The sequence below is a fragment of the Pocillopora verrucosa genome, chromosome 7 (genome assembly GCF_036669915.1).
Source record: "Pocillopora verrucosa isolate sample1 chromosome 7, ASM3666991v2, whole genome shotgun sequence".
Taxonomy (NCBI): Eukaryota; Metazoa; Cnidaria; class Anthozoa; order Scleractinia; family Pocilloporidae; genus Pocillopora; species Pocillopora verrucosa.
Window position 1 is genome coordinate 7,591,927 of NC_089318.1, and position 25,422 is coordinate 7,617,348.

Below are 25,422 nucleotides of genomic sequence, written 5' to 3' on the forward strand. Positions count from 1 at the left end.
TAATTTTGAGTAATTTCTCATTAACTGTTTGTTAGAGAATGTAGGGATATCAAATGGAGAAATTACATGTTAGTCACTTCTAGGAGTTAAAGGGTTAAGAGTAAAAAGATTTTTATCTTTGAGTGTTGTTTAACTCGTCATTAATGGTCATCCCTCAAGTTGGACCTTCCATGTAATTAAACATTTCCATAACTAAGTATAAGACAAACTACATGCTAGTTGAGTAGTGCATAAAAACCTAAAATTAAAACAATTTTTAATTTTCCAATTTCTAAGCTAGAAACCAAAAACAATGTGAAGTGTTATCAGCAATAATGTAATTTCTTTACTGAAAGTTGCAACCAAAATGTTTTCGCATTTATGAACCTTATTTGGGGCTTGAAATTGATTGTACACTTTGTACCAGTTTATCTGAGATTTGCCTTATTGATGAGCAAACATACATGTATTAGATAGCATGGTAGATGTTTTTATAATTCAGAAAGTATCATGCTAACTTTTCCCATTAAACACATTTCTTGTACAGTTAATGTTTTGAGAAAGCAATGCTGAATGCAGTATTAAAATTGAATAGATGGAAAGTTAAACATCTGCAACTCTTGTTAAATATGAAAACAGAATGAGAGCCTCATCATATGTAGTAGGATACTGGATACCCTCAGCCTTCATTAAATATTCAAAATACTCCTGAGGTACATTCTCATCCTCTGCATCCTGACATTCCAACTTCATATCATCAATTTCCTCTTGTGGGAAAAGAATGAGACAGTCAGTCCCACCAGAGTTTTCTGGCAAGAAGTACAAAGTATCAGGAACTCCTGCAACTGTTTTGTGGCATGACTGCCTTATATAGTGTGTATTCCAGTATTTCCTCATGTCATTTTAAGCACTTTCCAGGACACCACTGAAACAAAACCACAGACATTTATTATGTATTTCTTTTTCAAGATCCACTTTTCCACTGTCAACCAAATCTTTAAAAAAAGTTGATCCACCAACTTGCCATTGGCTTCCTGAAATGAGACCACCAGTTTTCCACTCTCTGATTTCTAGTGGGACTTCCATACCTGTGAGCAAGCTCCCCAAAGAATGGTGCATTGTCAGAATAAAGGAAGCACTGCATCCCAGCGATAATGAGCAAACCAACAACAGACATCCTTTGTGTTCTTGCACACATTTTAAATACATGCTGGAACAGAGGGTAAGTTATTAGATTGGCAAGTTTTAAGCCACGTAACTTTCCTGCTGTAACCATCTACAGCTGCATGAATGGGAAAAATTAATCGTTTCAATTTATCATAACCTGAAATTTTGAAATAAGTATTAGAATAAAATCTGTTTCTTGCATTTTATCCCAGCACATAAAACACATACACACAGAGGGGCATTTGGTTAAAAACTAACCTTCAGCAATAATGTAAAACAGTGTCCAGATGTGAATGCCTTTTTATGTATAAATTCTTGAATAAAAATTTCAGAAATTTAAAGCAGCCTGGTGAGCATAAATCATATGACAATGCCTTAAAACATAAAAGTGCCAAGATAAACAGGGCTTGCCATTATAAAATGGATCAAATAGAAATAAATTATAAGCTTGTTTTTAAAAAACTAATATCTCACCATCAGTATGCCAATACTGGTTAGGTCCATGTGAGTGATATATCCTATGGTGTGGGTTGTTTCTCATCCATGCTTTACTGGCATTGGGATCTAGTTCATGAAGAACTTAAGCAACAAGCCTCCTTGGAGCATGTACATGGTGTTTGAGTCAAAGTATATGCCACCTGTAACCTGCAAGCTGCCCTGGTCTTTGCATTTCACTTCTAATGATGTTCCAAACTAAGTCTTCATCAGCATTGATGTTCCTTTTCACAAGATTATAGTTCCGAAGTCTTCTTTTAAGGGTGCAAACACTCATGGTGATACTATGGTAGACCTGTAGCAGATCTGTGATTGTTTTGTGATCATAACCCAAATGGAAATACTATTCTATTACCACACTCTCTAACACATTGAATTGTGAAAGAGAAAATTAAGGGATTTCAAAATTATTTTGTAAAATGAGGCAATAGCAACTTCCAAGCTTGTTGGTAACACAAGTACCCTAGGGTTTCTTGGTATTGCCAATTTTCAAACATCACAACTAACATTTTGAGGTGTTGTGCGCCCGGATTATGTTTATTGGTGTTTCCCTTTAATTATATTAGTATATGTAATCACATGAGGCCAAGTACTATTAAGGATTAATTGCACGAGAGTTTTCAAAAGTTTCCAAAATTTGGAAAATTTTGAAAACTCAAGTGCAATTAATCCTTAATAGTACGAGGTCTCATGGGATTACTTGTTTATCAATAAAGGGCAAAATTTATACGAAGGAAAATCACGCGCGCAGTCTATTTTTATCTGGGAAGCCTGTTTAGCGCTACGGCAAATCATCAATCAAATTGAACTGACCAATCGATTCAATGAAATTTTATTCTCCAAAACTGTGTCGTGATACACTGCCAAAAGTCTAGAAAACAAAGCTCATTTCAACAGAGCGTTTCTGCCAACAGAAAAACAACAAGGTGCTTTTAACTGAACAAGGTAATCATGCCCTCTCTTGATTACTAAAAATGCCCTCGATTAAGAAAAAATGCCCTCTCTCTCAACCAATCAGCGCTCAGTAATTTTGCCCTTTATTGATAAATACTGTAACAATAAAGCAACGATTCAAGGCCTCAACAACACACTACTGACAAAACAATATTTATTGACCCCTGTACTTCCCATAAGGGCTTTTCTGGGACAACACTCAAACCAAGCTACACTGAAATGTAATACCTGAAATATGTAGTTTTAATGCCTCTTGTTTGGAGCAGGCTAGTGGCCTACTCGGTCATCGTTTATCAGGCTTTACATAAAATATGCAGGAACATTTCAAACAAAGCCAAAAAAAAGAAACGATCACTAACCCTCTTGCTATTTCGTGCCACATTTGGGGCAATAATTCGGCGTGGAATACTGGCCCAGATTTTCGCCATAGGAGCTGCAAAAGTTCGCCGTTATCAAATATGGCGGAAAAGGTAACCTAGGACCCAGGCTTTTATCTGTTACCAGTTCCTTGATATCTACTCATTTCTATGAAGAAGGCTGATTTGTGCAGAGGAGGCTGATTTCTACGAAGGAGGCTGATTTGTATGGATAAGGCTGATTTGTACGGAGGAAGCTGATTTCTACGAAAAAAGCTGATTTCTACGGAGGAGGCTGATTTCTACGGAGAAGGCCCATTTCTAAGGAGAAGGCTCATTTCTACGGAGGAGGGCATTTCGATGCAACAGGCTTACACTTGCATGGAAAATAGAAACAATTTCACAGAGGAAGCAAGTTTTTATTCAGGAAGGTGTTTGTTTTCCAGTGTGCAGCAGTAGCACTAGTGGGCTACTGTATGTTTCGATAATACTGTATTGTATTTGGAAAAGTGTTTGTTGTTTTTGCAGATATGGGCTACCGAATAAAACCCCCTAAAAACAATACTTTGGGTCCAGGAAAAGTTCAAACCAGCTCAGCGATGACAATGCAATTTTATTTCTACTTAGAATATCAAATATCGGTGATAGAGCGGAAATGCTATGATAAAGTTTGAATATCAAATATGACTTAACTTTTCGCACTTTGCCGTGTCTGGCTGATCCTGATACACTTTTCAGTCTCGTCAAATAGTTGTTTATGAACCAAGTTTTTGTTGTAGCATTGTCCATTAAAATTTTCTCCTGAAACAGATTTTGATTTCAATTGCCGATCAGAGCTTTCAAAAAACACTATCTTGATGGTTGTCTCGTAAACATGGACTAAATTTGAAATACGCCCTTTGAGAGACGTTAAAACCTTCTGACTTTATACAATAGGTACAATAAACTTGACTATGGTCTATACTGCACTAGGTCTCCTTACGGTTTTATATCGAACAAGAACAAGCAAAGCTTTATTTACATATTACCCACTTAAGAAAGATACTAACTTTCTTGCTGCACTTAGCAAATTCGATTTTGATGAAGAGTTCTCCGTAAACCTAAACTCAAATTAAAATAACGAAGCTGACACTTATTTTCAATAATAAGTAAAGAAAATTCGTTTGATAGGACGAATTAAAAAATAATATAGCCTTGCCGAGGTACGGATGCCGTTTTACAGATGTCACACACCGCTGAATTATGCACTTTTCGGAAAAGGTTCACTTTATCCTGAGCGTATCGCAAATCTCCTGACACACCCATCTGTTGAAAAAAGGGTCGTGCAGCATAAAATTCATTGAGAGGGTACCAATAATCCCAGGCATACTTGCGACGAGAACATCTTTCATGATTAAGTTGAAAAACTTTCAAAATTCCTTTCATCGCTTCAGCTTTTGTTACCTTTTAAAATTTACTCGTACCAATAATCCCAGGCATACTTGCGACGAGAACATCTTTCATGATTAAGTTGAAAAACTTTCAAAATTCCTTTCATCGCTTCAGCTTTTGTTACCTTTTAAAATTTACTCGCGTTTATTAACACCACGTTGCACTCAAAATCATGTTGTGTTACCTATACCAAGAAACTCCGCGATGACTGTAAAATTGAATACAATAATAATAATAATCCCTTCAGCGCCAGCCCATCCAGATTTTCATCACTTTTGAAGCCGTTTTGGATACACAGGTAACCAACGAGTTGTAACAGTTTTCTCAAAGAATGAAATAGAACTGTTATATCTACTTTGTTGACGTCGCATCGCAGTTTTAACCGAGTCCCTAAAATTTTAAAATAAACAAAGCTTTATATTCATAGTTACCACTTATATACTCGTGATCACGTTAAAAGACTTTCAAAATTCATGGCACATCGCTTTGGTTTCCCTGTACACTATTTTAAAATATCTCTGGATCCTAACACGATTATTTAAACTTAGCATTAGTCGGTTGCCCGAAAATAATTTGGATAAATAAACTAATGGCGCGTTTAAAGAAGGTTTTCAAAGATGGATACGAGAAAGGAAAATTTCATCGAGCTTTTGACTTTTCGAATTTGTATGTATTATCAAAGAAATATCAGATGAAAAAATGAAAGTTTAGTAGAAATTAAAGTACGTTCTAAAAGACTGCCTTAAAAAACGAAAACTCCATAGTTTTTAACATGGACACAACATGTCTAAGGTTGCAGATAACATTGCTCTCGTGTATCTTCATTCCTCAGTGATAAAGAGCCAGTGTAAATATCTGAATTATTATTAGAGACTTTTAGTTCAAGCTCAACTCTAAGTGGACTCCACTTGTAGCCGGTTGCAAGATGTCATTGTTTGTTCTTAGCGTTGTTTCAATGGGTCCTTGTACGTCGTGGGCCAGTTTGCCTTTTCTGAAAAAAAAAAAAAATGAATCCACAGAAAGTTACACGTCATATTTAGCTCCGAACCAGTGTTGGGTTGTAGAAGCATTTGATGAAGTGCAGCGGTGAGTGGGATTCATTTTTCCGTCCCCATACTCTCCGAAATTGTATTCCGCGTTGATTCCACCTGGCGTTCCATCAAAATCACATCCTTTTTCTTTGCTTTTGTAACTCCTTATGGTCCAAGACGTATTTGATTTCTGTCTTGTCAGGGCGGTGCAATTAGAACAATTGATTCCTCGGATGTTAACATATTCATACATCTGACAGATGGTCCAGTTACCAAAGATGTCATGACCTGCCAGTTTTGCGCGTGCGTAGTCCGTATACTGCAGACCATCTGTAGAAAAGTTACAAGTTGCTCTCAGATGTGTGGAGTGATCAGCAAGAGACTTCATCTGTGATAAGGATAGTCGGTACCCGTTCCAATCCACTTTTTTTTTGTCATTATTAATCTCAAAATTTACGCCAAAAGGTTTATTCTCAAAGGTATCTTTTTTAGCCAAGGAAAACGATTGTATCAGTGTCCATACAAAACTTGGTTCAGACTGCAAGTCACAGTAAACAGAAAACGGGTCATTGTTTGAATTAAAGATCTCGTATTCTCCTGATGTCGAGGCACCGTACTTGACGGTGTCCTCACAACTCTTCAGCTTTGTCCTCTCACACCGCTGACCAGTATATTTGTTGGGACAGCCACAAGAAAAGCGGATGCCGTGGGTGTCACAGATCTCCTGACATACCCCTCCGTTGAGACAAGGATTGGGTCTGCAGCATCTGTTGATGCAGCGATGCTTCCCCGAGATGTCTTTGTCTCCACCCTACAGCAAAATTTAGCATTTCATTAGCTTACGATTTCTTTTGATGCCTTTTACTATGGAAGCCCATTGAATTTAGTTAATGCACGCACCTGAGCAACCTGCATGAATAAAGGATGAGTGAAAGGATAAACGTCTGAGCTGTTACTTAACCAATTCATGTGCCGGGGAAGAAAGTTATATATAAACAATTTTATCTAACCTTTACCGTGAAATTTCTCACTAAATCATAATAATTCCCTCCTTTCCTCCATTTCATTGCCGCTGGCTCCATGTCTTTGTTAGCATCATTAAGTTCACAGTTATTTTCACGAGACTGTGGAAAATAATTCATGGAGACACACAAGCAGTCATCTTTACACTTCATGTGACACTGAGCGGCGCCACAGACTGTCAATCTTCGAAATACGTGACCCTCAAAAATGTGGTTGTAGGAGACATTTTCATCGATAACAAACTTGAAGTTTTGACAATTTACTGCTGTCTGTGCCACAGTGTGGAGAGTGAAGTTCAATATAAACAGCACCACATGAAGATATTGTACGATGCCCATGGCAATACTAAAAATATGCGAATAAAAGAGATACATTAATTTTTCATGGCGTAATCCGGAACGGAATGAATAGATACTTGGACTTCCTGCCGAAAGGCAGCCTCCACTAATATTTTTTCATAAGATCGAACAATTGTGGATTAGTGTAGAATTTATTGTTTTGCTTAACTAGGAAATTGTTACTCTCAAAGTTAACGGCGTAATCTGGAGCGAAATTAATAGATATATGGACCTCTGCGAACTCGTTCTTCACCACAAAATACAATGATTTGCAGAATTTCCGAAAGGATAATATTGATGGTTTTAGTGAGGAATGCTTTACAAAATAATCATTAACATACCTAGCAGTTTAGTGCAAACAAAGTCAGTTTACCAGAACACTAAACTGAGTTCTCTTCATTGCCCAAGATGCACTGCGAGCGACATACTGTGGACTAGCTCCTCATTTCGTTTTAAAATTGATATAAATAGAAAAATGGAAAAAAAAATCAATGAATCAGTTTCAATTCATTTATGGCAGTAATTTCTAATTAAAAGTAAATCGACTACAGTAAGATTAATACAGGAAAGTTATAAAAAAAGTAAATGTCAAAGTTATCAATTCTCAGTGAAACAGCAATTGACTTAATCAAAAATTGTTTCTTCGAGGCATCTTTCTGTCTGACGTTCATGTATCAAATCAAATCGCCCTAGCATGAGGAATGTTTCTTGAAACGTAAATCTTTCAAGACTTATGTGTTTATCACTGATATTCTCACCCGGTCAAACGGTGTGCCGTAAAAACACGTATTGAAAATAAAGAGAGATCTCAGACCCTTTTGTGTCACAAAGCCCCAAAAAGAGAAACTCTACCCACCATCAATTGTTAAAAGATTCCCGTTCAGTATTGCACTTATCCTCGACTAAATCAACTCTAGGAATGATTTGTGGTGAGTTTTCACGCTTTAAAATTTAATCTTCATCTGAGGGGGTCGCAATCCATTGTTTAACCTAGGATTATACGACATATAATATCGATGAAAGCAATTACACTAAGCTTTTAAAGTTTCTGTCCATCGATGAATGAAAAACCTAATGCAAAACCTACGTTAACTTTTTAAACTTATGGCGTTTCTTTTGCCGCTTTATTAAAAGTAAAGAAACGTTATCAATCAGCTGCGAATCAGACAAATTTACTAAACTCCCATAGTATCCGTGAACTGATTAAAAAAACATAAACCTGTTATATCCTTTTGTTATTAAATGGAAAGTTCTGTCCGTAAGAGTGGTTTATAGTAACCAGTGAACAATACCATCGTCGGCGATGGAGTCACAAAAAGTGACAAGAGACAGTCAAAACAAAGAAATCATAAACCACTCTAGTGAGTTTATTGTGCTACAAACACAGTTGGCTTTCTCTACCGCTTCTCGAAACAAACAAGTCAATTTTGATTCTTAATAAAGCGAAATCTTTTTTCCATATAATAAATTCTTTATTGACCAAGCTTGTTTTCGGTAAAGATGGTTGGATATTAGCCTCGCTCTTTTTCTTTTCGTTTTTTAATGGATCTCGCGTCGTCTAGATCCATAAAAACGCAAAAAAATAAATCGGCTACTATCCAGATATCTTGACCTCGAGCTTGGTCTACGACGCATTTATCTAAATGTGGTATTGAGAGACTTTCGCCTGCTTAGCAAATTGAATAAACTTAAGGTTACCATCACAAAACATGATGTTTTTTGGGATCTCTCCATGCAACCTTCACAAAGACAAAGCCAAAGTTTACATAAACACAAGGAAAAGAAATTAATATTTTACTTGTTTTGCTTTTAAGGGTACGGGTAACTCTTCACATGCAAACTGAGCTGCTCCTGCTTATATTACTGAATTAACAGCTGTCGTGTTACCACAGACATCAAAGCAAATTGCGCCACAATACTCATCAGAATAAGAGTAAACTTTAGCAAGATTCGCGCACAAATTGCCTAAGACACACAGGTAAACATGAGTCCTTAAAAGATCACCACAAGCAAAGAGGACTGAAACCTTTTCGAATAAATTATCGGAGATAATTGTTCCCAAGTTTATTGTTGGACAGTCTGATTATTCTTCTCTCGCATTTACCGGCTACTTTCCGCTTTCTGATCAATGCTATTCCACCAGCTTGAAATTAGGAAGATTTGAAGGCAAACTGCAAATAATTTCCTTTCTGAATTTCTACCTGTCATTTTAAGATTTCTTCTTCAATTACAAGCTAATAAAAAGTATCTTTGATACTTCCTGTAGACATGGGATTTAACACGACTCATATGTTATGGCTTCACTGAGTTCTGCAAGTACTTTACTACAATCTTCCTTGCGTACTACATGTGGCCTCTGCGCATAAATGGAGGTGCACTTGAAACAATATTCAGTCAGTTGAAACTTGGTGCGAATGGCCAGTTGTCCAGTGTGAAGTACTCCTTAGTTCTTACCACACTGAAGTTAAAACATCGTCTTTATGGATGAAGGGGAAAGTTCTCAGTTTACCGAAAAGCCACCAATATAAATTATGTAAGAGAAATTTCACTGAAGAAAAAATAAGATTCATGTTGAGAGCAATACATCCTTTAAACAATGTGAGTATAACCTCTAAGTGATTGAAAAAACTTTTGCAAAGTGTCATACAGCTTTGCTCCTCAAGTAAATTGTCAATAATATTTAACAGGGTTCATAATTTGATGATTTTATAACTTTGAGAAACAAGAACTTCACGTATCATTAGAGACAACAATGTCCCGTGGTTCAAAATGTAAGTAAGATGTAAACTTGAGCATGCAAGCTGTAAATTTTTTTTCGTATAACTGAGATGGCCTATCCACAAGACATAAGAACTCATTTCATAAAACAGAAACATGTATGTTGTTATCCACAATGCAGCAGTTCTCCCTCAACGTTACTAAAACTCCCGTCAAACCATCGCACAGCGCGTGCAAGTCACTAGAGTTTACAACGAGCACATTGGTTAACATCACGATATTTATCTCCGTTCCAAATAAATGCTTTTTAGGATATCATAAATCGAGCAGATTTTGGTCAATATCTACTTGTTTTCCGATCAAAAAAAGTAAACGCAAAGAACAGTTTCCTTTTTGCAAAATAACCTACTGGTTAAATTATAGATGAGCAATGTAGCACTGTCTTGATGATCATTATTTTCTCCATCTAGGTTGGTCAAATGAATAACATGGACAAGATTCAAGCCTAGGTTCGTTTGTTCAAAGGCCGATAAGCACAAATTTTTTTTAAAGCTTTGAGATCTGAATTCAAATTTCACACTGACCCTGGGTTATCTTGAACCAGCTTTGAACAACCCACCCTGGTGTAATAAGATCATTTTGCACTTTTGGGACAGTTCCAGCATTTGTAAGGCTAATAGATCAACAAGGGCTGATGAAGCCCTCGTTAAATTGAAGATGGTTGTGTATTTCGGTATACGTGAATTGATTAGTTGCCTCTGTCAAAACTTACTTAATCAACAGTTGGTTACAAAAGATACTTTTGTATTGCACTGAGCACCGGGATTGGACAACTGCATCACGTTTGTGGTGAACATGAATGGGTTGGGGGGAAGTGCGACCATGATTATTATTTTTTACCGATCAAACATGAAAGGGGGGGGGGGGGGTTTGGGGGTTTCCTTCCTGGGGTGATTGGCTGTGTTGACAGCACTCACATCAAGATTCAGGCACCACATGAAAACGAAAACGGTTTTTTCAATCGTAAAGGGTTCCATTCCATGAATGTGCAAGCAATTTGCAATCACAAAGCTAGGTAAAATACTTAAAATACATAGTTAGTGTTGCATAAAATTTGTCTAATAAACTTTTACAGGGAGGGGTACTCCCCTAATAGAGGGTTTTAGGTTGAGTTTTCTGGCAAAACAGCTGCTATGGGGTTGCATTGTTGGGAGTTAATAGATTACAGTTTCACATATTCAGGATATGGGAGAAGTGATAAAAATATTTTTTAAGTAGGAATTTAGGGTATAAATTGTTTGTTTGTATATTGTTAAACATTTCGGTTCACATACATTCTGTTCCCAATTGACAACTTTTTTGAAAACAAAATAAATGACAATTATTGGGTTCAAATAGTATGAGTAGAGTTTGGTTTGCAAACACACTAGAAAAATTAACCAAAGTTATTACACGAATATTTTAGCGACACATTGTAAGAAAAGAAAAAAGCAAGGAAAAAACAACAACAAAAAAAGTGGGATATTTGTGAATATATTGCATAGCTAATGGCCAACAGAGTGCAACAATCACCAAGGATTTCAAAATGATACAGTCTCCCAATTTCAAAACATTTAAAACACAAATTAAATAAATAATGAAAAGGTTATCCAAGTAAATTAAATGTTTTTATCAGTTACTCCAGTTCATCATAGACGCAATTATTGTTGTTTCTCTTTGCAGTACATCGTTGTTATAAACTGAGATGATTTTTCTATATCATAGGTAAGAAATGGTCACATCACCGATTTTCGGTTTCATGTTAGGCACGTTTACTAACATAGTAGCACGATGGCCACGCAGCACCCATAATAGCTTTATATTTAGGGATTCAAAAATTGGCCAACGACTAAATGACCAACACCAGTCCTTGGAAGATGGTTTACTGTTAGGTGACAGTGGTTACCCTTGCAAGCCGTAATTGATGACCCCTTACCCGAATCCAGTCACTGACAAGCAGCAAGAGTTCAACAGTGCCCACAAAAGAACAAGAGTGGCCATGCTAAGGCTCATGATCAGCCAAATCTTGTTTGCTTCCACGGTCCAGAGAATGGCAAGGTCATCCGAGACCATATCTGCAACACCTTTTTCTGACAATTTTGGTATTTCTGCCTTATGAAATCAGGTTCGCTTTTAATTTAACTCCCTATAAAATATAGAAATTCATAGATCAATTCAGGGGGTTTCTGATTAAATAAAACACATTAAAATAATTTTGACTTAAGAGTCTGTTTTATTACATCAAATTACATTTGAGAACAGAATATGTTCTATAATAAATTGTACAAAAGCAACATTTTCCCAGAATATTTCTTTAGGAGGACTTCTTACACTACTCACCATTTCAAATGTATCAGTGTCAGAAACGGACAAAAAATAACAAAACTACAAAATTTGCATTTAATGCAGTTGCAAAGGTTTTGCTGGCATTAACCTGTTGCTCCAAAAGATGGATTTGCAATTTCAATTTCTGTTTTTTTTTAGAATCATTCATAGTGCATTTTCAGAACATCATTATGACTCACTCTTTTTACAGGTTACTTCCGTTCATCAGCCTCGGCTGGTGAAGAATGCACGTCTTCATCGATGTTCAAACAGTCTTCTTCAATCACAGACTCTGCTGGTAAACGAACATCTTCTCCTGTAAAGTATTTCACGCAAAATTAAGGTTTTACTCAGGCTCAAAAATGTGAATTTAGTTTTATGCATCACATGAATGAAACAAACGAAGGAGCAATTCTCCCAAAAGGAATCTTTCGCTTAAACATATACAAAATAAATTCTTCAATTTCATACAGGAACTTTGTGTACTGGTAGAATTAAACTTAATGAGATAATTTACGAAAATGCTTACAAAATCTGAAAATCATGAACCAAACGTTAAGCTTATTTCAGACAGATAAAGGAAATCAGAGTGAATTGCCAATGAGAACCGTACCACAGTTTAGAGACCAAAAAACTTGTAACAACAAATTATTTCGTTAATCACAAACATGAACAAAGTTGGGTCAAAACGAAATAATCAAAATGAGTTATTTATAAATAGCCGTTCGCAAATATTTGAAAAACACTCCTTAGGACAAGATAAATAAAGAAAAAGTAAGAGCACTTTCTATTTGGCAAAACTAATTTTCTCCAAATTGTAAACTTTATCCAAGACATTCTTCGAAATCAAAGGTTTTTGTCTCACTCCTGAATACAGATCGCTTTCCAAGGTAACAGCTCTATGCAATCTATGAATTAAGTGGCGATCTCTGTAAGAGCGGTCCAGGGCATTTCGCATCGGAAAAAAGTTTTCCCTCAAACTTTGCCCAATATCTTTGGTAACAAGTAAATAAAACCACATTAGTTTCTGGAAATACGTTAAAATAAAATTTTTAGAGCTCTCAAAAGTGAAAGCTGCAAAAAAGGCCCTTTTTTGACCCCTGCGACATCATATCACCAGAATTCTGATCCAAAAGGCGATGTAATCGCTGCTTTATTACGAAGAGAGAAGCAATTCAGGATAATTACACAATTGAATTACGTGACAGAGGTCACGGTGTATTTCAGTGAGTGCTGTTATCGCCGGTTACACCAAATAGAATACTGTGGTTTGGTTTTGAAATGTTAATACAGGTTTGAATAGCGTAAGCTGTCAGAACTCAAATATGAAATAACAGAAGCCAAATTTTTAAAAAAGAGTTTGCGAGCGCTAATCAAATTATGATATTCGATAGGTTGTTGTTGACGTCTTTCGTCACGAGATAATAAAATTTGTCAAATTTTGGCGTTTTAAAATGTTTAAAGTGTTAATCGGTGTGGTCTTAAAGCTCTGTCCTGCTACATTTTCTACTTAAAATGGTTAAAATCTAAGATTTAGTGAGCTACTAATATAAAACGGTCGGAGTTTGCTTAATGAACTAATTTGCATAACCGGCTGTCACGCTAGCAATACCGCTAACAGTTTGAAGAAAATCAACAAGTGCAAGATTTCTTATAATTTTCTGCTGCCAAACATCTTATTAGCAGAAATCAAGCGGAGTTTTTAATGGTCTGGTCTGGACTTGAGCAAATCAACCAAGAAAGAAAGAGTATTTTTGACCAATTTCAGAAAGCTGTCCAACGAGTATTTTTAAATAAACTATGACGAGCCTCTGAATAAACGAATATCAAAATTGAAATGCATTTTATACACCTTATGTATCACACAGTTTAAGAATACAAAATATTTTTTGCTGCATGCGAAAATTCTGCTTTCTTTTTCAGTCTTTCGTTTGGCTTACACTTCCTTATAAACTCTCACTTTCCGCCATCTATTTCCCTCCAATTTTTTTTGTTCGCGCGTAGCCGCGTAGCTCTTAATAACCGGAATAAATCTGCTTTCAGAAACGTTATTTTTCTCCTAGATTAGCTATCCTAGGTGTGGAGAACTTTTGTGACTGTAGCGTGACAAGTCGTCACGCTAATAAACTTGTGATTATTGTTTCGTTTTAGCTATTGTTGATTTCATATCGAGTTTCAATCATGTGATATCTCGTTTCCGGTAAGAAACGCGTGATCTTTAGAATCTTTTTGTGATCATTGGAGTGAATTCGGAACAATAAATAAACAGAAAACTTGTGGATTTACGCGAGTCTTCAGTGTCTCTGGGAATCAGGAAATTCCCCACATAGGGATAAGAAAATTAATCGTCGATTAACCTCTCGATTGACTTCTCTTGAAATAAACTGCAAAAAAAATAAAATAATAAAAAGGGCTTATGTTTTGAGGGGTTTTGACAGTAGTATATCTCGGTGGTATAGCGAGTAGACTGTATCTTGTACCACGTGACCTAAATTGACCAATTAAATTGCAGTAATGGCAAAAAAGGTAAAAACGCAACACCCATGGAATGAGGTCACAAGAAAAAGGTGTCACATTAAGGAAAACATTAAGGTCACGCTTTCTTAGCAACGAGGGTGAAATTTCACGCAATACTCAAGGAATGACATCACGCTGTCACGTCGAAAATTAAAAGACATTAATGTGTGCAAATCAACGTTTTTCATTTTACATAAACAAAAATTACATGATGCCATTTAAGTTGGATAAAGCAAAACTAACTATTGGGATGACATGGTGTTTATTTGAAACCAAAACAGAATTATGTTTTGATGTTTTTCAGTCAACTGACAAGAGATGTAATGATGCAAAGGCGAGAGCTATTGGAAAAGCAGTTTCTTTATTTCTCTTGAATCTGTTTAAGTTTTTTCCAGCATACTCATGGGTGGTTCAGCACGACAGTAAGGACTATTAGGTTAAAGTTTTTGGTCTTTCTAGGAATGGAACCAATCAAGTAGACACGAATCTGAGTGTATAGGTTGTTTACAACATGGAATTTGTCCTAATTTCTCTTCGTTTGTGCAAATTATAAAACTCTTACGGTCATTTTCATTTTAAATAAATAAAATGAACACGTTTTTTATTTTTACAATCCAAAAAAACTTACATGCTCTGCGAATTGGCTAAAGCAAAATTAATATGGCGAATGGCCTCTATGTTAGAAGCTAAATAAACAGAAATGAGGCGTTGCTGGTCCAAATCATACGTTGTTAATGTAAATGTACCATCTTCCCCTCTAGAAAGGTAGACATACATGGGGAGAAGTTCCCACATAGCACTAATGAAGTCGTCATCTTGAGTGAAGAGAATGCTTTCATCCCAGGTCCTGTTTCGGATTTGATATCTCCTTTCGACTCGCTCCCATCTGCTCTGATCACAAATGCTTTTCATAGATGGTGGGTTTCTTGAGGGTCTGTCAGCTACTTTTTCTATTAAGGTAGTGGTGGCTTTGCACGGTAGTATGGGCAGAACGGTTCGTTGTTTTCTTCTTGTTGTGATTTAAACCAATCTAAGAGGCATGTTTCTTCGTGAATCGGTTGCTGATAGCAGGGAGTTTTGGATAGATTGCCATCGTTACCACAAATGAGACATATCTCACGGTCATAGACATCTAAAAGTAAAAGATGGATCAAATGAGACGTGATTCACTGATGTTGGCCAAGAGGGGTTCAGCGAAATCTTTAGCTATTGAAATAACGATTAAAATGAAATTGAGTTGTAACTCAGGCACGTTAAGGCATGGTTACAACGTGAAAACGAGGCAAAAATATTATTTTTTCATTCCAGGTCGTTGTAGAAAATCAAATTTAACAAATTTCGGCGAGGTTATTACTATGGAAATTATCTATCATTCCATGCAATACCATTACCATAGCAACCATAATTAAATTATAGTCACCCTTGACGACGCCCAAATTAATTACCTTACTTTGAATCGAAATGGGGCAAACCAAATCTTCAAGACTTGAATCAAGTTCGCCCAAACCGTATTGAGGAGTAGTTAATTCATAAGAGTTAGCCCTGCAAAGGTGTCGGCATCAGCCATATGTCCGTGGATGAATAGGTAAAAGTTAGGAAATCGTCACGGCAGCAGTTTGGAGGGTCTTTACGTTAAATTCTTAATGGTTACGAGCTTTGGGGTCAACATTGCAAGGCTAAAACAAGAAGAAGAAGTTCAGCAGAACTAACGTATGTTAAAATTTTTCACATTTGAATCGATTTTCCTTCCCCCATGGCGCAAAATAGGTCGTTACTCGACAACGTTCCTATTCGGACGCCATTTTGTTTCACGGCCGTTGGGGGACTGAAACACAAACTTCGAATCCCTCTACCCTGGGGAAGAATTTAATTGTATTTATGCCCTTTCTCTGGGGGATATGGTGAAATGAACTATGGACTAAAAAGCAGACTTCAAGATGGCGGTCGAAGGAGAGGATTCTTCTTAGACTTTGATTAAGATTAAATCGGGTCGTTTTTAACTTTAGGGTGCCTAACAGCCATTTACAGTGTTCTTCTAGGCTACAAAATACATTTCAAGGTTGTGTTTTCTTAGTATTTCCGTAATTCCTTAATAAAAAAATCGATGAAGAATGGCAATGGTCCATTCCTTCGTAGACTTTTTATTAGTTCATGAATGAATAAAGTGGTCCGCAAACGCGGCTCGTATTACATGTTACATGAGCTCCTTAGTTTTTGGCGCGCAATTTGTCTTAAATTTCGAGCAGTTAGCTAGTTCAAGTAGCAGCGTGGAGAGTTCCAACTTGTGTTTAATTAGAACACAATATCAAATCCCATATCCTCTGCCAAGGCAACAAAGACGTCTTTAAAGATTGACTGTGCTTGGGCAAGAGTGTTTCTTAGAGAAACTAAAAGTTTAAGCAAAACTGAAAGGATTCCCGGTGAAGTTTGCTGCTAGATTGCTGCAAGATAGATTTAAAATCTTCGATGAACATTTTCAAGAATACCCTGGGCTACACATAAAACGGGAAGACTTCATGCGGCATTACAGAACCATTGATGAAAAATTTTACAACTGGAGAAGCAAAACCGAAAAAGAAGCATACCTAACAGCGTTTTCCTCAAAGAACTGGAATGAGGGCAAAGTAATAAGTAAAGAAGGGAAAAAAGATCACTCGTTGACCAGCCGCCAGGCCTGTCTTTTATTCAACTCTCAATTACAATCTACCTTCCCTATAAGTAAGTTTTGCAGAGGGGCTAGGAAAGGACCCCTGACTGAACTTAACACAAATGTCAAGAGACAATGTCAGAGAGAACCTGAGGTCACAAAAAGGAAATTAAAAAGCATTGGGGAAGCAATATATGCCACCTACAATGAAAAATGCCAGGAAAACTTTCAAAAATCACTTAGTGACATTCTAGTACTTGTCCCTGAAGGTGGTCTTCAAAAGAAGCCTTCACCTGCTGAAAAGAAAAAAATGAAGAGAAATGAGCGAAGGCAAACAAAAAAGAACTAGAGACCAAAATGTCACAAAATGACAGTGCTGTTCACCTTAGCCTTCGTCAGTCTTACAGTTCAAGACAAGTCCAAAGAATGGCCCTGTCCTTTGAAACCTTTGAAGAGGCCAAGGAGAGAGCAAAAACGACCCCACCAAAGGTCAGGGAACGATCCCACACAGCTTCACCTGCTAACATAGAAGGAAAGTTGGACCAGCTACTAGCAGATGTAGAGTCATGGCCTGATGGTCCTCCAAACTGGTCAGAAAAGGCCAGAATGTACAACATCAAAACCAAGGGAAGTGCTTCAACACCTGGCAATGGAGGGCAATTAGTCAAAGCCTTTTTACAGTCAAAAAAAGTAGACATTACCCGATTTAAGCCCCCATCAGAAGTGCATCTCAATTCAGAGGATGGCCTTACAGGTAAAAAAAGTGGTAAATTTGTAACTAAGCCAAGAGTTACATCTCTGCAATATCATTTATAAGAGAAAGAAATTGTGTATTAGGATTGAACAAAATTTTATTTATTAATTAAAGAACAGTGAGATTTAAGAGTTAAAATTTAGAATTTAGAAGTACCAACAATACTGCTAATCATCATTTTCATCAGTTTAATTAGACTACAAATTAGAAAAACATTAGAAGAAGTAGGCCTGAAATAAGAATGCATACAACAGTCTAAGTCAAGTTAATGATGAATATGTGACCCTATAATTATTTCATGAGTTTTTATCATTTCTCTAGCCTCATGTAACAAAAGGTTTGATTAATTTTCCAGGATTCAGGGTACGCAGAGCTATGAGGAAGCAAAAGGGGGGAGAAATTTCCGTGCCTGTGATGCAATCAAATAAACAACTCAAGCAAAGCATCCATGAGGGAATAGAGAGTGGCAAATTTAACATAGGAGAGCCAGTGATAGAAAGAGAGATTACCAAATTGGCTATAAATGCACAAGGAGAGATAGAGCAGAAGAAATGCCACTTGCAAGCAAGGAAAATTCCCTTCCAAGACATTGGAAAAGAAGCATTGATTAAAAACAAAGACCTCCTCCGAATAAAAAACGATGCATTTTATGAAGAGCTCAGTGAAAGTGAGATTCGAGCAGAGCTAGAAAAGATCAGTGAGGATATAAGTGGAACACATGATGAAATCAAACAAAGGCTGAAAAACTTTCAGCGGAAGTGGCATTGGCTGATTTGGCATGACCATTCAACCCTTTCAAATTATGGTCACATGCTCTTTTGTGTGAGAGAGATGTATGACCCAGCAATTCATCTCTCTGACGCAGAAGCTAGAGTTCAATATGGAAAAGATGTGGATGTCCAGGCAACAGTGGAGAGGCCCTATCTGTATATGCTGGGACAGAGCAGTTCCAGCATTGAAGATCAGATAAAATTTGTTCCAGCCAGACATGATGATTTAGTAAATTTAACCCAAAAAGTGAAAACAGAGGAGGATGTTGAAGTAGAAGATGAGATGAAGTTTATGAATGGAGACAACCCTGCAGCAAACTTTGAATGTGTAAATCAGCATGGAGGGCATTATGGTTGCCCAGGTTGAGATGGGCATTTAAGCATGTGCCACGATCTAGATTACATGGCCCAAAGAAAGTACAGAACATTGACTGAACGGCAACAGCTGGTGTTAGCAGGAAGGAAAGAAAAAGAAGCAAAACAACTCTTGAACCCATTTAAAGATCTCAAAGTCAATGAGCTACGAGCTGAAATTGAAGCAAGAGGACTTGGAGATTCAGACAAAACCAAACCAGAACTTGCAGAAATTTTAAATGAAGAACTTGGAGGGGCAACAACAATTCCAGCACTGTTGTTTAGGGATGAGAGTGTTTCTGTGGAAAGTCTCAACCTCCAGTCCTACGAGGTACTGTGTTTTGAAGCTCTTCACTGCTCCATGAATCACATTAAAAACATTCTGGAAGAAATCCCACATCACATTTCTGACATTGATACACTGATAAAACTTAAAGAAATACTAGCTGTTCAACTTAACAAAGAGAAAAAACGAGGAGTAGATTATCGCAAGACACTAATCTATTTAATTGTAGCCCTTTACCAGACAACAACCCATGATGTGAGAGCTTTGCTGGCCACCCTGTGCGAAATGGTGGAAATTTTTTATGCCTAGGACAGAAAGAGGTCACCAAAGTTGATATTAAGGTTGCATAACCTGTGTTGGAGGCATGCAATTTTGTGCCGAAAAGTGATGACCCCAACTGGAGCCCTAACAAGCAGAAAGCTCTTTGGCATATACACTGGACGAAAAAATGGATTTACGTTGCTAGCAAATCTATAACAAAACTGAAGTAAATACCACATTTGTACATATGCCAAAGAACAAAGATCGATTTTACACCACATTTGTTACCCGTAGCAAAGATGGTAAATGCCACATTTGTTAAAGATTTCCACTCTTGTACAAAAGTATTGTGCAGCTATGAATTTTCGTTTCATTTGCCCATGGGGCAAATGTGGATGTAAATGTGTTTATTTGATGCCTGTTTACATACGAGGCAAATTTATGAGCAGATCTCCTTTTTTGCGCCACGTTTGCTTCCGATGTAAAAACATGCAAACTTATGATTACCAGCAAGCTCACAAAACGCTGTAAATGTGCTCAAAAGCGTAATTTTGGAGTGTTTATTTGGATCAGCAAACATGATCAAACTCGTAGAATTGATGAGGTTTGCATAAGCAGGTAATTGCTGGCAAATTCTTGGTATTGAGCAAGTTTGCTCCGTATGGCAAATATGATCAAATTGTTAGTATTGAATAAGTTTGCTCAGATAATAAAATGTTGACAAAATCAAAAGTTTGACCCAGTTTGCTTGGTATGGTAAATGTGAGCAAACTCTTGACCAAAACAGCATTGACCAACTTCGCTCTGTATAGCAAACATGATCAAATTCTCAGTACCAAATAAGTTTGCTGAGATAAGCAAATGAGAACAAACATCTAACTTTGCTTATAAGGGAGTGTCAACTTCAGCTTACTGGGGTTAACAGAATATTTAGAACCACTGTTATAAATAGTATAGATCTATATATTAGGTTTTAGAACTAACCAGCCAATTACTTTTTAAATAGTTTATTTGTCTTTGTTCAATTGGACCACAAAAACATAACTTGACTTATAACTTCTGATATAAACAGCATTGATCTTTAAAGTAGGTTTGAGTACTGACATATAGCTACCAATAACGTTTTAAGATATTCTATTTATCTCATTTTTCAATTTGGTAATAAAAACTGTCATACATAAATTTGACTGCTACACTGTTAAGCACATTAACAGTAGAGTATTGTTTGTTTGAAAATTCTTGGATGATTCACTTATGCATATATTACTTTTTTTCCAATATTTACTCCAAGCTGTATGTAAGAAAGTAAATTGAGTATTTATGCATGCTATCATACCACATTATTTTTATCATTTAAATTGTTAACTGTAACAATAACTATGATGGCATTCTCTGATATTTTCGAAATTACTTTCTACAAGTTCTAAAAAAATTGAAAAGTGGATAAAAATGTTTGAAAGCTGCACTGAACAGTAACAAAAAAAGAAACCAAATGAGCTTTATGTAAATTTCTGCCACACATTTAAAGCATAAGTGCCTAAACCTCAACTAAATATTTTACAAATGATATTCCTGAAAACCACAAGATGCTCCAGTATTTGCCTTGTTGTAAGGAAACCACCATTTAAGCAAAGAACACTCTAAAGTTTCTAAAACTTGTTTTGACACGCTTTTTTTTTCACCTCAGTGATGGATTGTTGATTGCAATATTCATATCAATACTACATTCTAGATACATATCTAACATAAGAACAGTGAACAAATGGCCAAACTCAGTGAGTCTTTTACTTTTGAACTTCTGTAAGTCATGCTGTCGCAATACTGGTAAGTAAAACCTTTTCTTTTGTATCTAAAATGTATAGTAATCAAATTTCGTTTATGACAAAGCAAATGCTGGAGCATCTTCTGGTGCCTCTCGAGTAGATGGAGGGCCATCTTTCCTCTCAATCATCATAGAGGCACTCCTCTGTGACCGCTTTCTCGCACTCTTTCGATCTAATCGGCTAAACAGAGAGTTTAGCTCACTGCTCCTCCACATAAGAGGCCTCCTACATAGCACCTTTTGTTTTGAGGGGGCTTCGTCCTCAGAACTGCTGTTCCCAGCACTGTTGTCCTCAGACATTGAATGTTCTGAGGACATGTAATCTGCAGATGAGAGGCACAAGCGGTATTTCTCTTTTTCCTCTTCCCCAATAGATGTAGATTGGAATAGAGCTTTGCAGCGTTTCAAACGTTTCTGTACCAAACATATGTTTTACATTAGTTATATAGTACTGGTAGGCGTAAAATTTTGCGAGTTTAGAGTAGGATCGTTTCAAGCTGTGTAATGAAATTATCAAGTAACTAAAAACTTACTGTATTCTTCCTACTCCTAATGTGCTGGTCTTGGAGCACTTCTACTTGTCTGTTGGTGTCTTTGTTTTTTTTTTATGCCTTTTTTTGGTCTTGAAATGCACCCTCATGGCAGCTGTCATGAACAAAAACAGTTAACATTTTGCAAGTGAATAACCAGCCACTAATAAATATTTAATTTTCTGACAAATTGAGAAAAACAAGTGGTGATCACTGCTTTACACCATTTTGTTTTTACTCAGAGGTAAAATGCGAAGGCTTTTCACCTCTTTGGTGGCCGAGAACTGCCAATAGAAAAATCCGCATTTTTGAAAGAAAATTGTTTTCTTTTTTATTTTGATTTACATTTTTTTTTATTTTTCAATTTATTTTTTTATTTTTAAAATAGAGTGAAAGTAAAATCAATTGAAATAAAAATAAAATAAAATAAAACCAAGTAAAAAAAAAATGAAATTATTCGACCCAGCCGAGAGCTGCCACTACCAGCATGCATTGCGTGCGTTACTGTCACACGCTCGAGTTCATCATGGCCGATGCATGGAAGAGGCTCAATGAAAAAGTTAAAGCAAAGCGTACCAAAAAAAACCAGCCCAAGGACCATCGAAGGAAAGATGAACTGACAGTTCAACGTTTGTCAGCAGAAGTTTCTGGAAAGGCCCAAAAGTATACAAGGATTGGGCCAAGAGAGTTTGTTCCCTTCGACGAAACGGAGGAATTGACCATTGGTAATATCAAGAGCGCTTGTGAGAGGCATTTTCTACAAAAAATCGGAAAGAATCTCGTATGTGATATCTTAGCAGGAGAACAGGGCCCATCGTGCAAGACTCTTGCCCAAATACCGGACTTAAAGGTTGTATACGTCCGCTTCATTCCAGATCCAGCTGATGAAGGCGATGTCAACAGCACCCAGAATTCCACGAGAAAGAGGAAGGACGCAACTGGAGAGTCCTCGACTTATACCGAATTTAATCCTCCGCCGTCAAAATCAAGGTCAAGCCCCAGTAAACTTATGCATTCGAGACAGAAATTACCCACACAAGCAGCGGGCACAAAAAGTACGTATTACCCTCGAAGTTTATCAATTTCTGACATGATCAAACTTGGCAAAATCAACACAAATACCGCCACTACTATTGTGAGAATTTTCAGATTCGATATGGAAGTTTTGTCGTGGTCCAAAGTTCCAACCACTGTCGAGTTCTATGAGGATAAAGAGGCAATCGGAACTGGCGGATTCCGTAAAGCATTCAAAGCAACATCCAAACATCCAGAAGTTGTTGCGACAACGTGGGTGATAAAGCACTATCTACCAAGTGCTTTAAAGTGCATCTCGGATACCGGTCAAACTATCGAGCAACACAACCGCAAGGTTGTTCAGATGCATCTCCTAGCTAGGAATTTTGCTTCGCAACTTGAGGCAGAAATCAAGGAGGAAAGCGAGGTTTTTGGAACTGCATTTAGATATAGAAAGATCTTTCATGGAGAAACAGACGAGGGGGAGTATGTTACAGTCGAAGAATTTATCCCTGGCCAGTTTAAGAAGTACGTAAACAACACTGGCCAAACCTGTGTCGATCCTACAGATGAGATGGCCCAGAAGGCAGAGTGTTTGACACACTTCACGTATGAGAGATCAAAGAAAAAACTTATGCTAGTTGACATCCAGGGAAGTGGATATGACTTATTTGACCCAGAAATTGCTTCTACAGATTAACTGGACGAGGGTGACAAGCAATACCTGTATTGTACTGGAAATCTTTCCAAAGTAGCAATTTCAACATTTGTGAAAGAGCACACTTGTAGTTTGTTCTGTAACTTGCTTGGCCTACCAGCAATAGAAAATTAAGGGGCAACTCAAGCTGCTATAAAATTGTGAACATTGAGACATTGTTGACAAAACTTGATACACTGTTTACAAAATAGCTAGTTCACATAAAATCCCATGGTTACATACGATAATTTACGGGGCAGTCATAATTTGTTTCCAGGGGTGGGCTGCAGGATTGTGATATTAACCAACCTTGTTGTTGCTGAATTCACCCTCAAGCAGATATGTTTTCATGTACCCCAATTTAGGACACCAAAAAACCTGCTCTTGTTAATGTTTCTCCTCAACCCACCATGTGAGGATTGATGGTTAAAATTTGTATTATTTGTATTAGTAGGGTGCATAGTTTTTCTTGTTTCTGCTGCCCTTTCGATGTTACTGTTATTGCCATCAGTGTTATTGTTCGTTCCAGTTTATTTCCACAAAGGTTATGGATATCATGTTCAGATACATTATCATTCGAATTAAAGATAGTTGTGGGTCCCTTAATCTGCAATATTATTATGCATTAAAAAATAATTAAATAACTACAGTGGTGATAATTACACTGTTTATTTCTTTTTTTCTATTAGTGCCAGCATTGATTGTTAATATGTTGTTCCTGTTCACTTCAATTACACGTAATAAAGTTTTGACTTTTCTACTGTATTGCATGTTACACCCCTTTTGATGCAATTACCTTGGGCGGTTCGCACATACAGTGTTCAGAAATGTTCAGTTTAATTCAATGATTAAAGTACAGTTCATTGGCAGATGAATTTGTTGTTTGTGGCTGCACAAAGTTTATAGTAACAAAATGGAGGATGTGGGAGAAAACATGCTGCTTTCACTATAAAAATAGAGTCAAGGGCATAACACCATGGATAAACAGTGGAGTTATTACAAAGAAAAATTTCTCTTTAGGAAAAGAAATGCTTCCTTGCAATCAGCAGGTTTCAAATGGTCAGTGTCAATGATTCGTTCACACTCTGCTCTGAACTCAGGGGCGAGAAAGTCATCATCAACAGTAAGGATGCCTGACTGGACAGCAGCTTCTTTTAGTTGATCATCAGTTACTTGAAGACCTGCACATTGCCAATAGAAAACAATGTTAGCATTCATCATCTAGTGTGACTGGCAGTGTCAGCACCACATTAGGTTTTTATAGATATGCGACTTTCAGGCCCAAAGATTTTAGCAACAAATAATTTCCTTCTGGGCAATAAAATTATGCCTTGAAATTTCTACAAATAAATTATCATTGGTTGATTGTTGAAGCATTATAACTATGCCATAGTTCACTTTGAATAAAACAGAAATATCCCAAAACCAGTTTTGACAAAACCTTATAATTTTTTTACCGCATTCTTCAAGCCCATATTTCTGAGGAAAACTGTAAATATGGTTTGGGACCCCATCTGGTAAAACTGTGTCCTTCTCGGCTCTGATCCTGTGGGAATTCCACACCATCTCCTTGAATGTATCTAGCTTTCTCTGAACCACAGGAACCATAATAAAAGAAAGAAGCTTCCTATGTAGGAAAACAAAATAAGCAAAGGTAACAAGCACCTTGGTGTATAGGTAGTTTCAATTACAATATATAAGCCAGCAAGTTTTTTTTTTTGTTTTTTTTTTTTTGGGGGGGGGTTCCCTAACAAAAATTTTTCCTGGGCCCCCTCAACCATATCTATTTGACTCGAGTATATATAAGCTTTAGGGGGAGGGGATGTGTTATTGCATTCACACAGAAATTAATTAATTTGCTATAAAAAATGTATGTATATTAACTTTAGGCAAAATAATGTTTATGTTGATTGA

The 25,422-nt window shown here is 36.8% G+C and overlaps 3 protein-coding genes and 1 long non-coding RNA gene across 5 annotated transcripts in view; all 4 read right to left on the bottom strand.

Moving 5' to 3' along the window:
* The window catches only part of LOC131796152 (uncharacterized), a 47,550-nt gene extending 39,909 nt beyond the window's left edge, over positions 1 to 7,641 (bottom strand). The window contains exon 1 of the mRNA XM_059113786.2: positions 7,631 to 7,641. The gene's annotated coding sequence lies outside the window, so the exon portion shown is untranslated. The remainder of the gene's footprint in view (positions 1 to 7,630) is intronic.
* On the bottom strand, positions 3,601 to 7,660 carry LOC131796150 (uncharacterized). 2 transcript variants are annotated; one of them, XM_059113784.2, is made up of 3 exons: positions 7,116 to 7,660; positions 6,430 to 6,781; positions 3,601 to 6,224 (listed from the first exon to the last, which is right to left on the bottom strand). In XM_059113784.2, exons 2-3 carry the CDS (start codon positions 6,772 to 6,774, stop codon positions 5,406 to 5,408), a joined length of 1,164 nt encoding a protein of 387 aa, XP_058969767.2. In that variant the 5' UTR covers positions 6,775 to 6,781; positions 7,116 to 7,660; the 3' UTR covers positions 3,601 to 5,405. The 2 variants fall into 2 exon arrangements, with proteins under 2 accessions (XP_058969767.2, XP_066025842.1); XM_066169745.1 differs by having other exon boundaries at positions 6,424 to 6,781.
* An 8,085-nt stretch (positions 7,661 to 15,745) lies between these two features.
* On the bottom strand, positions 15,746 to 17,689 carry LOC136282372 (uncharacterized). The gene is made up of 3 exons (XR_010718235.1): positions 17,405 to 17,689; positions 17,226 to 17,316; positions 15,746 to 16,049 (listed from the first exon to the last, which is right to left on the bottom strand). It is a non-coding gene; the product is annotated as an uncharacterized lncRNA (long non-coding RNA).
* A 6,747-nt stretch (positions 17,690 to 24,436) lies between these two features.
* The window catches only part of LOC131774377 (uncharacterized), a 262,621-nt gene continuing 261,635 nt past the window's right edge, over positions 24,437 to 25,422 (bottom strand). Inside the window, exons 6-7 of the mRNA XM_066169311.1 lie at positions 24,966 to 25,135; positions 24,437 to 24,689 (exon numbers count right to left, since the gene is read on the bottom strand). Of these exons, the coding sequence (XP_066025408.1) occupies positions 24,505 to 24,689; positions 24,966 to 25,135 (355 nt within the window). The 3' untranslated portion in view covers positions 24,437 to 24,504. The remainder of the gene's footprint in view (positions 24,690 to 24,965; positions 25,136 to 25,422) is intronic.